Genomic DNA, 22,386 nt, shown 5'->3' on the forward strand with positions numbered 1-22,386 from the left:
GGATTAAGTGACTTGCCCAGGGTCACACAGCTAGTAAGTGTCAAGTGTCTGAATCCGGATTTGAACTCAGGTCCTCCTGACTCCAGGGCCGGTGCTCTATCCACTGCACCACCTAGCTGCCCCCCAAACCTCATTTTCAATGCTGGCAGCATCGCTCATTACCTCCCTTCATTCAGCCTCAAGTCTTATCTCTCTCCTGCTCACTTCATAAATTCGGGGCCAGGTCAAAAGAGTATATGTGGTTTTAGAAAGAAGAGTAGATTTTAAAATAATATTTTAGTTCTTAACAGATAATGTGAAAATTCCACTGTTTTCCAGTCCCTCAAACCAAAACTACATTGTAAAATACTACACCCAAAACCAAAATCTAGCTATGTATTTGTTGAGAATAGTTGAGAGAAATCATATATATATGATATATAATATGATATGAAATGATAATAATAAATAGTAGTTATATAGCACCCTTTATGCACCAAAGACTGTGCTAAACACTTCTTTACAGATATTATTTCATTTGATCCTCACAATAACCCTAGGAAGGTAGGTGCTGTTATCATTCCAATTTTACAGATGAGGAAACTAAGGCAGACAGCGATTAAATGACTTGTCTAGGATCACACAGTTTAGTACGAAACTGAAGCTGGATCGAATTCAGTTCTTCCTGAAGAATTATCGAGTAGAAGAAGGAGGAAGCTTATTCTTTCTGGTCCCAAAGGTATGGACGAAAGTTACAAAGAGGAAAATGTTATCCTAAGAAAGAAGGAAGAACATCGTAACAATGAGAACTATCCCAAAATGAAATAGGTTGTCTCAGAGATTGATGATTTCTTGGCCATTGGGGTTTTCAAGCAGACAGGGATAACCACCACTGGTCACTTGAGGAAGGCAGTGAGGAATATGTACCTTCTATAGGCAGTGGTCCAACACCTTAAATCCTGGCTCCATTTATTATCTGTGTGACCTTGGACAGGTCACTTTGACAGGTCACTTTGACTCTGAGACTCAGTTTCTGATCTGTAATAAGGGGAATTGAATTCTATGACCTCTGAGATCATGAAGTTTATAATCCTAATTTTTACAATTGTTCCAAATAGATTAAATTAGATAACCAATCTCATTGGTCTCTACTAATACTTCCTCTGAAAGTTAAGCACCCTAGGGGAACTAGGTGGTGCAGTGGATAAAGCACTGGCCCTGGATTCAGGAGGACCTGAGTTCAAATCCGGACTTGACACTTGACACTTACTAGCTGTGTGACCCTGGGCAAATCACTTAATCCTCATTGCCCCACCAAAAAACCAAAAAAACCCAAAAAAACAAAAGAAATTTAAGCACCCCCCCCAACACACACACACACACACACACACACACACACACACACACACACACACACAGGCTCACCCAAGTTGTTTAGGCCACATTGTGCACCCTCAGTCAGATTATTCTTATGGCAAAGTGAATCAGCATTATTTTCTGCTCACCCAATTTAAATGATTTCTAGCTAGGGGCACATAGGAAGGGACTATCTCAAAGGTTCTATTAATCCTTCCCTTTCATTCTGAACACCAGGGAACAGTCATTTTTCTCCCCTCTGCTGTCTGACTTGTGTCGAGGTGTTATTAGGCACAGAGAAGAGGTGGAGAGGCTGAAGATAATTACAGGAGGTCATGTTACGGGGTCACCTGGCTTATGAATTTTAAGCCTTCAGGGAATTACTTGTGATGCTCTCACTTTCCTGCTACCTTACAGAACAGAAGATGCAGTCCATTGTGAATGAGCTCTCAGGCGGCATTTGCTCTCGGCCTGATAGCAAGGACAGTCCTTGTGTGAGACCCTTGTGCAGGGGACTTGGACGTAGCATCCTCTCTGGAAGGCAGTGAACACTTGAGGGGCCCAACCAGTGGAGCTGATGTTTATATAGGGACTTTCAGTCCACAAAGCATTTTAGATGTATTACCTCGGTTTATCCTTACAGCTCAAGTCTGAGTGTAGAAAGTAAGGTGGGAAAGGTCCTGCATTTGGTATTATAGGACCTGGGTTCAAATCCTAGATTTCCCATTTATTACCCGTGTGACCTTGGGAAATTAACATAACCTCTCTGGGCCTCCATTTCCTCATCTGTTTTGCTTTTGGTTTTGGTTTTTTGTTTTTTGGTGGGGCAATAAGGGTTAAGGGACTTGCCCAGGGTCACACAGCTAGTAAATGTCAAGTTTCTGAGGCTGGATTTGATCTCAGGTCCTCCTGAATCCAGGGCCTGTGCTTTATCCACAGTGCCACCTAGCCGCCCCCTTCCTCATCTGTTAAATGAGAGAAATGGACGAAATGATCTCTCAGCTCCCTTCCAGCTCTAACGCTGTGATCTCTAAGGCCACAGAGCTAGTAATGACAATTGTAGCCAGAATTCATAGACTACACTAAGGTTTGCAAAGTATTTTCCAGATGTTACCAGAGGCAGCTAGCTGACAAGTCACATAGAGCACTGGGCTTAGAGTCAGGAAGACCTGGATTCAAACCCAGTGTTACAATGATACTAGCTCTGTGACCCTAAGCAAGTCATTTAACCTCTGCCTGCCTCAGTTTCCTCAATTGTAAAATGGGGATCATAAATAGTAACTACTTACCAGGGTGATTATGAAGATCAAATAAGATGTTATTTGTAAAGCACTTAGCACAGTTCCAGGGGGCAGCCAAGTGGCACCATGGATAGAGTGCCAGACCTGGCTGTAGTCAAAAGACTCATCTTCCTGAGTACAAATCCAGCCGCAGTCACTAACTGTGTGACCCTGGGCGAGTCACTTAACCCTGTTTGCTTCAGTTTCCTCATCTGTAAAAATGATCTGGAGAAGGCAGCCACAAACCACTCCAGTATCTTTGCTTAAAACAAACAAACAGCAGGCTCATGAGGAATTGGACACAACTGAAAAACAATTAAGCAACAATATAGCACAGTGCCTGGTACAGGGTAGATGCTTAATAAATGCTTGTTTTCTTCCTTCCTATCATATTTGATTCACAACTCTGGGAAGTAGGTACTATTATTATTTCCATTTTATAGATGGGGAAAATGAGGCAGTCGTGCCCCTTCGGAGACACAGAGTTAGTGTCTAAGGTTAGATTTGAATCCCTGTCTTCCCAAATCCAGCACCTATCCCACCCTGCTTCTAAAACACAATCCCAGCTGTTTTTCAGCATTTTAATTACCTGAATGTTAGACACTCCTGCCTACAAGGGGGGTTTGCGGTCTGACTTCAGGCAGGTTCTCATTAAGCAAAAAATACACATAGGACAGAAACATTAGCTGCATTACCCAACGCTGGGTTTCCTTCACATCAATTGTCCCCCAGACATGCGGCGCACGAGTGAGCCCCGTCTGGAATTGGGCACGTTTCAACCCCCCACGGCAGTGGACCTTGGCCAAAGAGGCAAAGTGACCATTTGAGGTGCACAGGGAAGGGGTAAACTCCATTGGATAAGCAAAGCTCCCCGACATCTCTGTAAAAGTACCTTGTGCAGACAACACCGTCATCTGTGGGACGATGGAAATAGAACATTAAAAGCCCAGGGAGGTTGGAAGGGACCAAAGGAAAGGGAAGTGCATGAAATGCTTTGATGGAACGTTTTATCATAGCAGAAGAAAAGTTGCTGAACTTTCAAACCGCAGGATGAGCTGCGCTAAGACTTTCTTAGTTACAGTAAAATGCATGGTCCCCGGGCTAAGAGAAGCTGCAGCCCTAATGGACTCAAATGAGTCCGGAATTAGGAGGCTGTGTAGCCTTGGGAACAAGAGCTAAGCCCCGAGGCAGGCTTCAATTTGCTCTGCTCTAACTTGTGGTATAGGAGCACTCTCTGGGAGCCTGAATCACAGAGAGGGAAGGAGATGGAAAATCTTTCAACTCCAGCTTACTAGTGCCATACGACCCATGGGTTTCTGTTTAATTTCTCCTAATTTAATATTCCACCTGAAAAAAAAAGCACCAGTATTTGAGCCAGGAAGGGCTGGCTTCAAATCCTGCCTCTGACACATACCGTCTGTGTGACCCTGGGCAAGTCACTAGACCTCTTAGTTCTTTAATTTATTAGATAGATAGATAGATAGATAGATAGATAGATAGAGATTTACATATACATTTACACATACACACATATACATATAGATTTAGATATACACATATATAGATATAGATACAGATACAAATATAGATATATACACATAGACATACACACACACATGTATGTGCATGTGTGTATGTATGCATGCACATATGCATGCATGTAAGTACATGTGTAGGCAGGTATATGTGTATGTGTACATACATATATGTGTGTCTATATATGTATATGTATATACATGTGTATATATTTATATAAATCATTATAAATTGGAAGGAAGATACAGACTTGCACAGGTAATTTTTTCACCTGGGAATTTCCTATATCAATGAAATCACATCTGTAGTATCTATCCTCATATGAAAAAAAAATAGTTTTGTGATGCCAACAGCTGAATTCATGGTTTATTTACTAGTTGTATGAATTTAGGCAAGTCACTTGACTCATCTAAGCCTCAGTCTATTCACCCATAAAATAGGTATATTAACACTTGTACTACCCAGCTCACAGGCTTGTTGTAAGAATAAGATGAAATAATGCCTTGAAGGAGAAAAAATGTGTTATGGTGGATAGATGGCCACCCCTAGTCAGGAAAACGAAGTCTCCAAATCTTGCCTTTAATACGTATGACTCTGTGACTATAGACTATAGTCACTCCATCCTGGAATGCTTCCAGACAATTCCAGGACACCACAAATTACAGAGAAGTTGCTGAGATCTTCAGTGATGGAAGGAGTTTCCACATGGGGAAACTAGCTGACACAGTGACTAGAGTGCTGGGCCTGGAGTTACCATCCAGCCTCAGACACTTGCTGGATGTATCACCCCAGCAATGCACTTTACCCTTGTTTGCCTTAGTTTACTCATCTCTTGTTGTTGTTATTCAGTTGTTTCAGTTGTGTCCAACTCTCCCTGACCTGATTTGGGGTTTTCTTGGCAAAGCTACTGGAGTAGAAAAGCACTGGCCCTGGATTCAGGAGGACCTGAGTTCAAATCCAGCCTCAAACACTTGACACTTACTAACTGTGTGACTCTGGGCCAGTCACTTAACCCTCGTTGCTCTGCCAAAAAAAAAAAAAAAAAAGATACTGGAGTGGTTTGCCATTCCCCTCTTCTGCTCATTTTATAGATGAGGAAACTGAGACAAACAAGGTTAAGTGACTGGCCCGGGGTCACACTGCTGGTAATTGTGTGAAGCCAGATTTGAACTCAGGAAGATGATCCTTTCTGACTTCAAGACCAGTGCACTATCAACTTCTCCACCCAGCTGTCCTAGATATAGTATGACCCAGCTGGGACCTCATCTGTAAAGTTGGAATAATAATAGCACCCACCTCCCAGGGTTGTTGTGAAGAACAAATGAGATAATAATTGTAAAATGGTTATCACAATGTCTGGCACAAAGTAAGTACTTTATAAATGTTTGCTGTCATTATTAGATAAAATCATTAGGTTCGAGTAATAATGACAACAAAAAGTCAGTTGCATGAACTTTAAAGCACTCTATAACTATCCTTCACTGTTATTATCTATCTCTTAGGGCTGCTGACCTCCCCCCCTTTTTTTGAGAAGAGGAAGAGTTTTCTGTCCTTTTCTAGAGTGATGCTGGCCAGGGTAAAATATCATGGTATGACCATGTGGCATTGTGAGGGAACAATGGGGCACATGATATCCACCGCTATGTCACCAACCGGAATTTGAGGGGCTGTAAAAACAAAAAAAGGACAAGACCGTGGGGCCCCGCTACTGCCACTCTGGGAAAACTTGGTTGGAACTACTCTGAGTAATGAAACATTTCTAAAGAATACAGACAGGGATACAAACTAGTGATTTTTATCAGCCTTCTTTCCATAGGAAAAAAAAAGTGAACAACGCCAAGTTAATGGACACTTTTTTGGCAGCTTCTGTGGCGAGATCAAATATTCAAAAAGGTGTGAAAAATGCAAGCCTTGTTTCCTGCCTCAGAAAATTCCCACAGAGTTCCATGGGAAGGGAATCGACTTCCCCCTTTTACAGGATCATCACAGACAATACACTGCAATATCATTCCAAGAAAAACAACTCCCAAGCTTAATTAGACATTAGTGGGCTTCAGTCTCTTGTTTAAATAGAACAGTTACAACAAAGGAGAAGATGACAATATAGGGAAAAGCAAGGCCCAGTCATAGAGGATGGGAAAGTGAGCAGTCACGTAAAAGATGCAATTTCAAGGATACAGGGAAGTCCCCTTATTTTTCAAAATCAGTTTCTCGCCTGCTCACCAATACCAAAAAAGGCCTTTCACAAAGGACAAAGGCTTTCATGCCCCAGTTAGAAATAAGGCTTAAAATGCAAATGCCCTTGGAAGAGGGGACAGGGTGACAAACACATGAAGTTGTCATCAAGTCGGCCAGATTCTCACCCAAGAACAAGTTTTATAAAAGGGATGAGAAAGATTGTGAGGGAACAGGGTGTCTGAAGGAATAGAAAGAGGACACTGGGAGCTTTGCAGGAAAACTTCTACTTCAGAAAGTGCATCCCTGGGCATTTTTTTGGAACCTTCTCTTGGGGTCATGAAGTAGCAATAATTAATTGTCGTTTAATCCTACTTTCCTTTGGTTATCTCATAAAGAGTATAATCAGAAGCATTGACCCAGGAGGGCAATATCATACTAACATGCTTTGCCTACTAGTTAAAGGTGGCTTGACCTGGCATATCTCTTTGTGATGTTGTGGGACAATGAGTCACAGATCTTGCTGAAATGTTACCTTGCATTACCTCTGTGGTTTTTGTTCAGTTGTTTTTCAGTCATGTCCTACTCTACATGACTCCCATTTGCAGTTTTCTTGGCAGAAATAATGGAATGGTTTCCCATTTCCTTCTATATCTCATTTTACAGATGAGGAAACTGAGGCAAACAGGATTAAGTGACTTTCCCAGAGTCATGCAGCTAGTAAGTGCATGACGGATTTGAACTCACGAAGATGAGTTTCCCTGACTCCAGCCCTGGTCCTCTATCCATTGAACCACCTAACTGCCCCTACCTCCGTGGTTCAGATGTGAAAAATAGTGTGAATTTCCAAGTCAAAACTATCATTCTTTTTCTTCAAGGCAGTGAGGGTTAAGTGACTTGCCCAGGGTCACACAGATAGTAAATATCACTGGTCTGAGGCCAGACTCAGGACTTGGACTCAGGTCCTCCTGAATCCAAGGCTGGTACTTTATCCACTTCACCACCTAGCTACCCCAAAACTATCATTCTTGACTCCCTTGGGGCCAGAATTATGAAGGAAAGTCTACATACACATGAGGCAGTTAGGCATAGTGGGTACAGAGAGGATTTCAAACTCATCCTGCCTTTAACATCTACCAGCTGTGTGACCTCGAGCAAATTACTTAACATTTCAGTGCCCTGAGCTCCTCTCTAAGACCATAAATGACAGGGAAGGTACTGCTCTGTGCTGGCAGAAGGATTTTCCTCACTGGAAGTTCCCTATGAAAGTACAGGTCCAACGCCCACCCTTCTTCCTTTCCTATGGGTAACCTGAACTTGGAGAGCTTCAGCTTTTGCAGAAGTTAATCTCTGCATGTTGAAACACCCAGGTGATGGGCTTGGACCCAAAGGGCTTAAGTTCAAAGCCTAGCTCTGACAAAGCCCCCCGTGGGACTGTGGGCAAGACAATTAACCTCTTTTGGACTGTTTCCTCATCTGAGGATGAGGAGCAGATGGCTTCTAAAGTCCTTTCCAGTTCCAAATCAATGATCTTATCATCTTACTCTGTACTCACATACCCTCTGCTCCTTTATGATGTACTTTGCACAGATTCAAGGGTACAATGATGATGGCTCTGTCGCTAAGACAAGATGAAGTTTGCTATAAATCTTTATTCTTAGTTCAAATATATTCAATTAATTTCCCCCTTCCACGGCTGCCATTGGAGTTCATTTTCCAAGGAAACAGTAATACCAAGATATGCATGTAAAAGATGTTTCTGTGATATTTATAGCTGGACAAGGAATCTCAGGGGAGGGATGACAGAAATCACACAGCTGCCCTAGATCCCTGGAGAATCCTCTCATCATTTGGACTTCCAAGTACTCATTGGAGCTCCATCTCTATATTATCAGTGACCCATCACTCTCCCCTCTTGTCAGCTCACCAAGAAGTAGTTAAAGAGAATTTTCTCTAGAGATTTCAGAGAAGCCACACGTCAACAGAACCTCTGGGTGACCTGGACCATCTGGTGAAAGAAGTCCATTCTTACCCACTCCTTCCTTCCACAGTCAGCTGATGGCGTATTTGTAAAGCACAAACTAAATGACATTTCCCCTGAGGACAAAGTTGTCAGGAAAAGAAACAGGACTCTAAGAATGACCCAGTTACTGAATAAAAGGACCAGTTTTCATTCTCTGAAACAGGAGTTTAGAAACAATAAATCTTTCAGGTTTTGTAACTGATACTACCCACACGCATCTTCGTGATGGTAACCTGCTCCATATTTGTAGATGAATAGATGAGAGAGAGAGAGAGAGAGAGAGAGAGAGAGAGAGAGAGAGAGAGAGAGAGAGAGAGATGATGGATGGATAGATAGGGAGGAAGAAAGAAAGAAGGAAAGAAAGGGAGGAAGGAAGGAAGGAAGAAAGGAAGGAAAGATCAAACAGATTGATAAGACTGGCAAGACAGATAGACAAATGGATGATAAAGCATGTGTTAAGCATTACAATGTGCTAGTCATTGTGCTAAGCACTAGAGACACAGATACAAGGAAGCAAGATGGTCCCACACGGGTGCCCCTTGGAAGCCAGGTTGAAGGGGGACACTGAATACCTGTTGAGGGACATGGTAGAAAAATTGCAAATGGAAGTCTGGGCCTTAGAGAGATAAGACAAAACTTGACCTATGAAAGGCAGGGACCCAGGGGTCACATTCAGGATGCAAGGGAGGAGCCCAAGGTTCTGCTGGGATAGGGATAAGATTATGTCCCTTGTTGCTTCCCCCATTCTCTGTTCCCTGTTAAACCAGGTATTTGAATTTTCAAGAGTTTTGTACATTCTCATTCTTAGGTCAATGGTTGACAAAAGTTTATTAGGCATCAGAATGGTCAGCAGACACTGAAAAAGCTGGAAAGCTGGAGCTTTAATATGGCCACTTGGTCACTGGCCAACAAGATGCAGCTTTCAAGTGATCAGGCTGTTTCTGGAGAGAAGGCATAGCCAGAGGCCTGCACCATAAGGCTCTGTAATGTTCTGTGGGGGAAGGGTAGCATCGAATGATACCTTTGCAGAGAGGTGTACTTTGAAAACATGCAAACAAAGGACAACGAGATCTGAGAAACAAGAGCATGAACCGAAGAGAGGCAGGCAGTGTGCTGTAGTGAGGAAAGTGAGAAGAACTGCGTTCAAGCCCCACCTCTGACCCTTATGAGCTGTATGAACATGGACATATTGCTAACCCTCTCTGAGCCTCTGTTTGCTCATATGTAAAAAGGGGACAATAATAATCCCTGTGATTCCTACCCATTCTGATGTGTCATTGCAATGGGGATCGCCAGATCATCCATTTATAGCAAAAAGGGACCTTAGAGGCCGGTCACATAATCCAACCCCTTCATTTTACAAATAAGGAAACTGAGGCCTCAAGAGCTAAAGTGACTTAAAGGTCATAAGCTATATATAGGAGGCAGCTGGGAGGCTCAGTGGATAGAGAGCTAGACCTAGAGTCAGGAAGACCTGAGTTTAAATCTGGCCTCAGCTGTATGACCCTGTGCAAGTCATGTAAGCCTGTTGGCCTCAGTTTCCTCATTTGTAAAAATAAGCTAGACAAGAAAATGGCAAACCAATTCAGTTTCTTTGCCAAGAAAATCCCGAATGGGATCACAAAGAGTCAGACAAGACTGAACAACAGGATAAATATGTGTGTGTACGGTTACATATAGTTAGATGTTAGATTTTTGTGGAATTGTGTTTCTATAGAAAGACGTTCACACAGGGTCTAAGTTTTATATGTGTGTTCAAATACATCAAATATAACTCTGTAAGTCACTCATTAACACATGGATATATAAAACTTACAACCCTGTCTACATATACACACATATGCATATATACATATACATATATGCATGTGTATATTTTTGTTGTTGTTGTTCAGTTGTTTCGGTTATGTCCAACTCTTTGTGATCCCATTTGGAGTTTTCTTTGCAAATACACTGAAGGGGTTTGCCATTTGCTTATCCAGCTCATTTTACAGATGAAGAAACTAAGGCGAACAGAGTTAAGTGGCTTGCCAAGGGTCGCAGAGGTGTCTGAGGCTGAATTTGAACTCAGGTCTTCCTGACTACACACCTGGCATTCTATCCATTGCACCACCTAGCTGTTTCATGGTATGTATGCATGCATTCACATGTGTTGTGTGTATATGCATGCGTGTATGCATGTGTGTATGTGTATATGTGTATGTATGTGCATATGTGTGAGTAGGTATAGGTGTATGTGTATATGCATATGTATATCACTTTGAAAATCCTAAAGTTATGCATATGCCATATAATATAAATGTTCAATTTTAAATGGCATATACATACATGCTTATATATGTATGTTAGTTAAAACCAAAAAGGATCTCAAAGCCACACCTTCCTGAAATCTTAGCCTGTTATCGCATACTTTGTGCATTCCAAGGAAACAACCTCAGAATGTCAGAATGCGGCCTCAGAGGAGTCAAGCTCACCTCCCAGCTTTATCACTTAACAATGAATAAATCATTAAGCATCTTAAATGCCTGTGGAGGATACAAAGACAAAAACCAATCAGTGGCTTCCCTCCAGGAGCTTACAGTCTTTCAGAAGAGCCAGTATTTACACATACAAGTCTAGAGAAGATCCATCCACGTTAGTCTGAGGGAATACCGAGGCTGGCAGCTGCGGGCACCCAAGGAAGGCTTTCAGTTGCATGTGGGCTGGGTTTTGAAGGAAACCAGGAATTCTAAGGAGGAGCGAGGAAGAGGAAGCAGTGCATTCCGGCCCTGACTAGCCTGTACAAAGGTTCCAGGATCAGGGCAGCTAGTTGGCGCAGTGGGTAAAGCACTGGCCGTGGATTCAGGAGGACCTGAGTTCAAATCTGGCCTCAGACACTTGATACTTACTAGCTGTGTGACTCTGGGCAAGTCACTTAACCCCCAATGCCCCGCAAAAAAATTTAAATTTAAATTTAAATTAAAAAAAAAAACAAAGGTGCCAGGATCAGAGAAGGAATGAATGTCATGGGTGAGAAGTAGCCATGGACAGGAGAATTTGATGAAAGCACGGTGAGGTAAGTCTGTAGATTACCTGGGAAGGGATTTAAGTGTCCAAAACAGGAGCTTTCATTAGCTTTCGTTTCCTTAGAGGCAATGGGAAGCCACCATAGCTTTTAGAGGAGGAGATAAGATCTGTTCATTTGTGTTTGAGAAATATTACTTAGAAACCAGTACGGAGAATGGATGGGAAAAAGAAGAAACTTGAGGCAGGGAGACCTGTTGGAAAGCTGTCTCAATAATCCAGACTTTAGTTTTCTGCACCTCAGTATCTTCATCTGTAAAATGAGAGGTTTGTCCTATATCTTGTGTTCTATGGTACTTTTAAGTCACCCTAAGATCCTCTATATCTAAGTGACTTAAACAAAAAGATTCCTCTCAACTCTTTTTCAGTCCAGATCTATAACTTAGAAGTAACTTTCTACTCTAAACAGAGATTAATCTTCATGCTTTAGGAAATGCCCCCATGTCCCCCAAAGTGGTAGCAATAAAAGCAATTTGTGGTGTCTCTCTCTATGAACTAGTATTTCATTCCTACAACATGCAAACTATATTAACCAATTAAGTTTTTATTTTGGCTTGAAAACATGCAAGTGGTCTGCTTCATTCTCTCCTTTAGGAGAGAATCGTTTTAGCTAAAATATGAAACAACAAAATATTTACAATCAAGCATCCAAAGGGCCACATGAAAATGACCTCTACCTTAGGTCTGCTCTATATTTACCACCTAAACATCATAAGAACTTTACAACTGAGCTATGCAAAGTTAACTCTCTGGGGATGGTCACTTAAAGTACCACTGGAAGAAATTAACTAAATTCCATTGTCTCTGGAGACACAGAACAGATAATTAGCAATGAGATTTACTAAGCATTTACTGACTGCTTAATTAAGCATACATCATGATGTTTAAAGTGTCAACGGGTCCAGACACAAAAAATAAAAATAAATTGATGACCAGAATGTAACTTAAGCACTGCTTAAAATAATTCTTCCTTGTGTGCTTCCTCACTTCTACCAATGCAACCACTATCACAGACAGGGCCATCTGTGTGTTCTAATGGCCAAGTCAGGAAGGAATGAAATAAGCATTTACTAAATACCTACTAAATGCCAGGCACTGTGCTAAGTGCTTTGCAAATATTATCTCATTTCCTTATCACAACCACCAAAGAGGTAGTTGGTATTATTAGTCCTATCTTACAGTTGAAGAAACTGAGGCAGGCAGAGATTTTAAGTGACTTGCCTAAAGTCTCACAGGTAGCAATTATCTGAGGTCAGATTTGAACTCAGGTCTTCCTGACTTACTGGCCTGCTGTTCTACCCACTCCACTTCCCAGTTGCCTCTGCAAGAGTGTGATCTTTCAAGCAACTCAAGCAAAGCTTAAGTGAGAGGCAACCTGGCAGGGTAGAGGAGGAGAGACTTTGGAGTCAGAAAGACCTGAGCATAAGTCTTTCCTCCAACACATACTGACCCTGGGACCATGGACAAGTCACTTCCCTTCTGTGAGTTTTGGAGAAATCTAGGATGACAAATTACAAAAGAGTGGTTGATCTCATTGGCAGAGGGTGTTTCCATACTAGTACTTCACCATACCAATAACATCAAAAGTCTGGCTACCCTCATAGGCTCCCCCAAGGGTTGATGATTCAAGATACAAAATCCAGGTTCACTTCAACTAGTTTAATATTCTAGCCAATGATATATTTTGGTCTAAATAAACTTTCATTTCTCCAGTTCCTTTGTATTCTAAGATGTAGCCAATATTGAAAGTAGTTCTAACACACACACACACACACACACACACACACACACACACACACACAAACTCTGCCACATGCCTTGCTTTTTCAGGTTTTCAGTCATTACTGTTTTTATCACCTGGATGTAGCAACAGAATTGTGTTGTCCCTTCTGAGGAAATATACTGTAGCTTCCCCAGTCTAGAATAAACAAGAAGAACTGTGAATAGGATAAAGGAGCTAGGAAAAATAAATGGTATAAGCCCATACCTTCAGAAGTAAACCTGCCTCCTTCCAGTGCCCCAGCAGGGTTAAATGCCCTTCCCAAAGCTTCCTTGGCAAAGTGCCCATATGCCAAGTCATTAGATAGAGTTCCAACTCATGTTTGCTTCTGCCACTTGCAGAAAAATTCCCAAATTTCAGATTATACCATAGGCTTCCTGAAGACTATGTTTTATGGTCTCTTGGGGGAGTTCTGCATCCTGGTACCTTCTATGAAGTTAGAACCAGACAAGCCCAAGTCATAACCAGCATTAATGCTCCCATTTAACAGATGAGTAAACTAAAACAAGGGAGGTGAGGTTTGAGGCCATATAGTGAGCCAATAACAGAGTCTGGACTAAAACCCAGGGTTTCATAGACTTTTGTACTACATTACAAATGTGCATTCAGTACATTATTGTACTACGTTTTCTAGGGTTTGGCTCAGGCTAGGAAACATGGTGCATTATGATACAATTCGAGGACCTGCTTTGAAGGACTGTGAACTGAACTAGTTACTTCATTTCTATGAACCTCCATTTCCTCATCTGTAAAATGGGTTTAACGGTCTTTATTTCATCTACCCAATAAAATTGTCACGAGCAATAGTTCAATAGGTTTGAGATCCCACCGACATCCTTCCCGTGGGGCAGACTGATGCCCATCTCAATTTATCATCCTCCAATTTCTTGTGCTCTTATATTTGGATATACAAATATAGGTACAGGCCCTCTCCCCTGGCCCATCTGTAAGCTTCTATAGGGCCAGGTCTATTTTCACTCTTTTTTCTTTGTGACTGACACATAGGAGGCATTTAATAAGTGGTTATTGATGTACGTATTTTCATGTCTGCTCCCATAATCCCCCACACACAGAGAATCTACTCAAAATATACAAGGTCACTTAACATAGCAGGCTATGATCTTGCTATCTTCCATTGACTGACTATACTGCCTAAAATAGTCACCCTGTAAAAAAAAAAGACTGACCTCAAGTCAAATTATTCTATCACAGTGTTCCCAGATCCTTTCATTAAAATGCCCTTTATTTTCACCCTTGTTTACTGGTTCTCTTATCTTCTTTTGCCACAGTATTTTATGCCTTTCAAAGATTGAGAGGCAATATGGAGTAATGGATAGAGAGCTGAGCTCAGAGTCCAGAAAACCTGGGTTCTAGTCCTGCCAGCAACAAATACTAATTGGATGATCCTGTGGAAGTCATTTAACTTCTCATTATTTTCCAGCAACTAAGACTGTAAGTTGTAGAAGAGATGCTACTCTTTTTGGATGGGTGCCCAGGGTTACACATCTAGTAAGTGTCAAGTGTATGAGCCTGGATTTGAACTCAGGTCCTCCTGAATCCAAGGCTGCTACTTTATTCACTGAGCCACCATAAGTGCCCCTCATTTGATTTCCCTAACTTATTGAAATAACATACCACAAAGAAACAGAAATTGAGAAACAAGTCGCATTCTCCTCTAGGAGAGAAAAATTCTATTTCCAGCTCTGTAATTTAAATCTTTACCCTACGATTCAGTTTCCTTATTTCAAAAATGCTCCTGGCCACTGCTTTCAACCCACCTATTAGGAAGGTATAAGAATTCCTCTGTTAGAATGAGGTGAATAAAATACCTTCATTTATAGAAGGAAAAAAAAAACCAGGTTCACCTAAATGAAATAAAAGGTCACTTCAAGGCAGAAGACTAATGGCTCTTCTAAAAGCATCCATGAACCTGTAGCGTCATCCCAGCCAGCCACCCAATTGGAGATATATGAGCTTTTCCATGAAGTTAAATGGCCTGGCTGAAAGCAACAATATCACTCAGAGGAAAACAAGGTACATCCCCCAAGGACTGTATTTAACTCATTTCATTTTGCTGGAATGTTAGAGCCAATATCGTTCAACATAATTTTGTTATTTAGCTCAGTGCTACGTCTTCAACTGTGCTAAGCCCGTCTCTTAAGACGCCTTTCATTTCCCTCCCATTTTGGCTGCTTTTCTCCAGCTCGAACATATCTTATTGGAACTGAGGTACCTAGAACTGAATACATTAGAGCAGTTATGGTCTCACCAGGGTTGTAGAGGAGGAATGATCTCTTTCTTATTCAGGGACATGAGGCCAATTTATACTCAGACCAAAATGGAATAGATTTTTGTGGGGGAAGTAGGGGAGTTGACTGCCGGAGCACAATAATTTACCATCCATGATCACTCCTAGGTCTTTTTCACTGTGACAGTTTTTAAAGTTTCTGTTGCCTGCTGAATGTCTACTTGAGACTATTTTTTTCCCAAATGCTTCCCACTGCCATTCTACAAACTGAATTTCATTTTGTTACTTCCTGCCTTATATTTCTTACCTCTATGGATCCACTCTCATTATGTATTTCAGTCCTCACTTGCGTTAACATTTCCCCATATAGCATTCTCTGAGAAAATGCTCAGATCATGTTTACTCCTTTTTCCACATCGTTGTTAAAATTCTCTAGTGAAATCAGACCTAACAATGACCACCATAGTTTCTATTAGAGATGTTCCCCTTGATATTTTACTGTCATTCATGATCTCTCAGACAATTTTATACCTATCTACTCAATGATTTCCTTATGCAAAAATACAGAATAATGATCAAAGTCACAATTTAGGGGAGAGTGATTAGGTCATTATCAAGACCATGGAAATCACTTAATATGTTCATTTCTTCAACAGCAGAGACTCCTCATTTGTAGGGGTTCTTAGTCTTGCTTGTTTCATAGACCTTTTTGGCAATCTGTTCAAGTCTATAGACCCCTTCTTAGAATAATATTTTAGATGAATAAAATAAAATAGTTAGCATTACAAAAGAAACCAAGTATACCAATGGAATATCAAAACATTTAATTTTTTTTTGTTTACAGAGCCCAATTTAAGAGCCATTCCTCTATAGTAACTACTGAATTCATTTTAATTGCTTTTTGTATTATCTTTTACATTTATAGTTGCAAAATCAATGTGAAAGCATCTTGTCATGCTGCTTGCCATGGATACATTTCATGATTTTTGTGCAAAGTTCCAAAATTTCTGGTTACAGCTCTGAAAGTTATATAGTATATGTTGCATCCCCTATATCCTTATTCTTATTATCAGTATCAAAGTTAGAGATATAAAATGTGGTGATTCAAGCAGTAAATAATTACAAAGAATATTATGAGTCATATATAACCCTGTGGATTCACAAAATATTTTTTTAGTTTTTGGGAGTTTTTGCTGTTGTTGTTTGGTTGGGGTTTTTTTTTGCAGGCAATGAGGGTTAAGTGACTTGCCCAGGGTCACACAGCTAGTAAGTGTTAAGTGTCCAAGGTCAGGTTTTGAACTCAGATCCTCCTGAATTCAGGGGCTGTGCTTTATCCACTGTACCACCTAGCTGCCCCTTAGTTATTGTTGAAAACATTTCTTGAAACAAAAAAAAATATTGGGAAGCATTTACCTACAAAATGTAGAGGGAAAGTGATTTATCTGAGGCCCCACAGCCAGTATGTATCAGAAATAGAATTTGAACTGAGATCTTTCTGGCTCCAAGGCCTGCTCTTACTGGACCTTGCTATTTCTCTGAAGAGTAAACCTAAAATTTCATCTCATCAGATAGAAAAAGGCGGGGGGAGGAGAAGAGGAAAATAATGAAGAAATGGTGAAATAGTTCTTAGAAGAACAATTAGATTTATTTATTCATTCATTTCGTTATTTTTTGTTTTGGACCCAACCTATCATTTCATTGATATACAAGTTTCCTGACAAGGAAATTCCCTCTACTAACAGAGATCAGCACCTGATCTGTAACCTAAAGAGCTGCCTGGGGTACAAAGAGGTTAAATGACTTGTATGGGGTCATATAATCAGCATGTGTTAGAGTTGGGACTGCATCCCAGGTCTTTTTGATTCAAAGCCAAGTCCCCTAGTTACTATGCCACACCATCTTTCACAATGGGAAACAGACACCATTTTAATGTAGCCACAAATATATTCACAAAACCTGTAAACAGGAATCTGTTTGCAAACCACTCTACTGAGTTATCTCCTCTATATTTCATGACATAGATTTCCCATATCTCACTAAACTGGCTTCTGCCTTTTTACTTTGGTTGATCATTCTTTTATTCCCTTTACAAGACCCTTATTGAACCAACCCCTAATAAATGGGGGGGCTGGGGAAAACCTGCTTATCTTCAATTCCTTGTTTTTTAAATCACCAACTCTAACTTAGCTCACTTCACGTTTAAAGGGCTCATAAAATACAAACCTGTACAGTAAACCCAGCTTTTAGCATGAAAAGAAGGTAATGACCCAAGCAAAAAATTGGCAAATTAATGGGTAAAACCAACCAAGGGCTGGAAAGAATCATTTAATCCAACCCCCTTGTTGGAAACATCATGTAGACTTATTCTGTTTGATCCACAGGGCAGAACCAGGAACAATGGGTGGAAGTCCCAAAGAGGCAAATTTTGGCTTGAGGTCAGGAGAAACTTCCTCACAATTAGAATTGTACAAGAATGAAATGGGCTGCCTCAAGAAGTGGCAACCTCCCTCTTAATGAAGGTCTTCCAACAAAGGCTAGTCAACCTCTTTTTGGGGGGGTGGGGGAGAGAGGCAATTGGGGTTAAGTGACTTGCCCAGGGTCACACAGCTAGTGTCAAGTGTCTGAGGCTAGATTTGAACTCATGTCCTCCTGAATCCAAGGCCAGTGCTCTATCCATAGTCAACCTCTTTTAATGAGTGTTAGTAGTGGGGATTTTTTTAGGTAGTTGGACTTGGATGATTTTTGAAGTCCCCTTCAACTTGGAAATTCTCTAATTCTGTCATTATATAAATCTTAAAGAAACAAAGGCCCAGAATAAGGAAATTGCTTACCCAAAATCATAGGTAATAATCTAGGACAACTGTGCTACCCAAGTCTCTTGACTCCCCATCCAGTTCTCTGCAAAAGTCATCTTTTGCATGGCTGGTAGTCTACCCCCAGAAGTGCCTGATGAAAACCATCACTACTGGGGAGCCATTGGGAGATCTATGAAAACCCACCACCACCTCTCCCTTCCAATCTATGTAAATTCCTATTGAATATAATTTAAGGACATTAATCACATTCTTCAAGTCCCAGAACAATCAATTCACAAACTTTTATGACTGGACATATGCATATGGCTGGACAACCAGGAATAGAAGACAAAAATAAAAAGACAAAAATAGTCCCTGACCTCGAGGAGCTTACATACTAATGAGACATGGGGGAAACCAAATGTATTAACATAAGGTTAATACAAAGCTACTTATAAAGGAGAAGGAAGGAGCTTTAGAACTGAAGATTCAAGCAGTTGGAGAAGTAGAAACCTCTGCAGAAGAGGGCATTGAGCAGAGTCTAGAAAAAAGTCAAAGATGTCAAGAGGAAGAGATAAGGAAAGGATAAAGAAAGCAAAAGGAAATATGGGTAAAAAAAGGAGTGAAAAAAATGGAGGGAAGGGTTATAGGAATAGGTGGGGCAGAGATGGGGGCAGGGGAAGAAGTAGGGGAGAGAATGAGAAAGTAATGAGAAAGAAATACTAAAAAAAAAGGTGGAGGGAAGATGTCCATTATCTTTAGAATTCCAAAAACTGCCTAAGACTATATTCACATTGGAGCATTTATCCTGACTGGGGTGAACCTAAACTCAAATCATGGAAAGTAAGTTCTCATGGAGCAATGGACTGGATGATTGCTTTGAGTGAATGCAGAACACACTAATTTGTTCAGAGAACTCATTGCCAATCTATTCAACATATGGCTCTAGTACATACTTTAATATAAATAAAGTAGATAAACAGGAAACTATTTTACAAATGACTCTGGGAAATAGTCCTCCCTTCCATAACAATCAGCTATATGATTTACTATCTTTGATAGTGGAAAGATATGTGCTTGTATTGAAACTCAGTTGTTTAATGAATTTACGTTTAGGGAGAAAAATTATACAACTGTACATTGGATACAAGCCCTTGCTCAAGGACAATACAGCTAGTAATTTCAAAAGGAAAATTGTTTAACTGCTTTAACTTGAGTCTTCATTGACAAAAACTCTCTATCTCAAAAAAAGATTTCTCATCATAAGATGTATATTTATTCAATTTTATATCAAAATGAATTTTTTCCTCTGTGTTTATATAGAGAGAATCAAAGTAAGTGGATTGTCAGTTTCTCCTCGGGCATCAAGGTAACTTTCAGCATCATTAATTTCCCAATAACTTGAGACACAATTTTAATCAATAAAGAAAAATATATCTCATATTTATATTAGTATATTATTAAGAAATTATTCCTCATTAACGAGGCATTTTCCCCTAAGATGTCTAAGATACTTTATATATATATATATATATATATTATTATTTCCGTTTTACATATAACTTGGTTGAGGCAAAGGAACTGCATGTGATCCTCTGCTATTCCCATATTAACAAAATTCAGGGACTGAGCTTAGATGATCTAAGGTATCTCTCTATGAGTTATTCTCCTTTAGTTCTTGACTAAAGGATAAAACTGTTTCCCAGCTGTTCTCAATGGTCAAAGCCACCAGCTGAGATACCCACATTTCATAAAAATGACATTAGTCAAAATGCAAATCCAAAGATGATTACTTACAACTTCATTTCTGGAGCCCTTGTTGTACTGCTAAGTCAGTGGTCCTTTCCTAGTGGGATGTCATCCCAACCAAAGCCATGCCAAACTCCACAATTATTTTTTTACAGCTTTTGGGGGGGTTTTTGTTTTGCTCTGGTTTTGTTTTTTTTGTTTTTTGTTTTTTGTGGGGCAATGAGGGTTAAGTGACTTGCCCAGGTCACACAGCTAGTAAGTGTTAAGTGTCTGAGGCCGGATTTGAAGTCAGGTCCTCCTGAATCCAAGGCTGGTGCTTGATCTACTATGTCACCTAGCTGCCCCCAAACTCCACAATTATCGATTTGAATTTACAAACCAACTCAATCATTAAGACAAAGGGCTATTCACCCACACCCTCTCTCCTCCAAAAAAAAAAAAAACAAGCAAGCAAACAAAAAATGTATATAATCTGTATGGTAGAGCTCAAACTTACCAAATAATTGTTGACTCAGAATATAGATTGTTAGCTCCTTGAGGGCAGAGACTACATATTGCCTTTTTTCCCATTTGTAGTACAGTGCCTGGCATACAGTAAAGTTATCCCTTCCACATCATGACTCTTCCCCCTTGCAGCTAGCATAAGAAATTAAATGGGATTTTGAGGGGAAGTTTTACTGAAGGCACAGATGACATGATAATGCCAACAGATGACACAGAAAAAGTTTAGGAACTCAGAAATGTGTAGAATATTTGTATAGCATTGTATACCAACCTATTTTATCTTTTAATACCATAATAATTCAGACTTCTTCTCTGACACAAAACTAGGCCCAAAAAGTTCATGGGACTTTTCCAGATTGCAGGGAAACTGTGCCTGCACTCATAACCTCTGCAATGTGGAAGGGATAATTGGTGGTGCTTAATAAATGCACATTGACTTACTGAATTTTATTCTGTTTGGAGAAACATGGCGTAGTAGACAGAAGGCCTGCTTTGATATTAGAAAGACTTGAGATCAAGTCCTATTTCTCTCATATACTATCTGTGTGACCTTGGACAATTCACTCAACTTCTCAATGCCCCGGTCAGTTACCTACTCAAGACTACCAAGTATAGGTGAGTTGTTCAGCAGAGGTATTTTCCACACTGAAAAAAAAAAAAACATACATCCTGACAACAATAACAAAGATCCAGGATCTTTGTGAACTTTACTCAATTGCCCCCATTATCCTTTTAACTCAATAAGTGGTTCATGGACCTAAAATCAAGCAATCAATAAATCAGCAAGTATTTATTAAGCATGTACCATGTGCCCAGGAATTATATTACATGCTGGGGATACAAAGACAAAACAAAACAATTCCTGCCCTCAAGGAGTTTGTATTCCATTGGGGAAGGCAACAAGCATACATGTAGGCATATATAAAACATACAATAGTAGAATTTTTATGCTTAGTTCCTCTCCCCACCCACCCCTACCCACCCTTTCCTTTTCTAGACACAGCTAAGGTGGAGCATTGTTCTAGGAAATGCAGAAACAAACACCAAAACCATATAGCTCCTGCCTTCAAGAAACTTATGTTCTATTGGGTAGATAAAGCACAGACACAGTTCGTCCTTTACCATGATGCGGCTCTGCCCCCACCATGTATTTATCTCCACAAGGTCCGAGTCTTCCTTACCTCTGATTTCTGTAGCTGCCGTACCATTTGACCAAGTGGTCCACTTACTCCTGTGCTTTCCAACTTCGTGGACTTTGCATATGTACCTCCCTTGATCTGCTGGTTGAAGGTTTAAAACAGAGAGGCTGTATAGTCTCCCATACTTTTCTTCTAGGAGGCGGAGTCTTTGACGGTTGAAACTGCGACTATAATTTCCATAGTACTGAACCATCCTCAGTCTCGTCATTTTAATCATTAGCTTCTCCTGTGATGGAGATAGTGCAAAGAGCCAACGAATGGCCAGTAAATTGTCCTTCCTTCTTTTCTGAGAAACATGACAAAAAAGGGTTGCATTTTCTCCCTCTGCATATTGGACAATTGGTCCTGGTGAGACTGTTACATTGAGGGCTTCACAAACATCTGCAGAGACAAAGACAGAGTAAATGATAGAATTCAGCCCTGCCCTTGTTTGGAGTTAGTGCATTTTCATTCAAAGCTCTTGGTATACAATGTCATCTTCTTACAAGGGTGCCTGAGATACAAGTATAACAAGGAAACAGTTACTGCTCACAAAGAGATTATATTCCACTGGAGGAAGTATATAGATCGAAATATACTATACATGTGTGTAGCTAGATAGAAGGAAGAAAGGGAGGGAAGGAGGGAGGAAGGAAGGAAGGAAGGAAGGAAGGAAGGAAGGAAGGAAGGAAGGAAGGAAGGAAGGAAGGAAGGAAGGAA

The 22,386-nt window shown here is 40.4% G+C and overlaps 1 protein-coding gene across 3 annotated transcripts in view; it reads right to left on the reverse strand.

Moving 5' to 3' along the window:
• Window positions 1-22,386, reverse strand: part of VSTM4 (V-set and transmembrane domain containing 4) — a 107,828-nt gene that overhangs the window by 70,271 nt on the left and 15,171 nt on the right. For all 3 annotated transcript variants that reach the window (XM_043985508.1, XM_043985509.1, XM_043985506.1), the window contains exon 2: window positions 21,670-22,068. In XM_043985508.1, the coding sequence (XP_043841443.1) occupies window positions 21,670-22,068 (399 nt within the window). The remainder of the gene's footprint in view (window positions 1-21,669; window positions 22,069-22,386) is intronic.

This window comes from Dromiciops gliroides, chromosome 2 (genome assembly GCF_019393635.1).
Source record: "Dromiciops gliroides isolate mDroGli1 chromosome 2, mDroGli1.pri, whole genome shotgun sequence".
NCBI classification, from domain to species: Eukaryota; Metazoa; Chordata; class Mammalia; order Microbiotheria; family Microbiotheriidae; genus Dromiciops; species Dromiciops gliroides.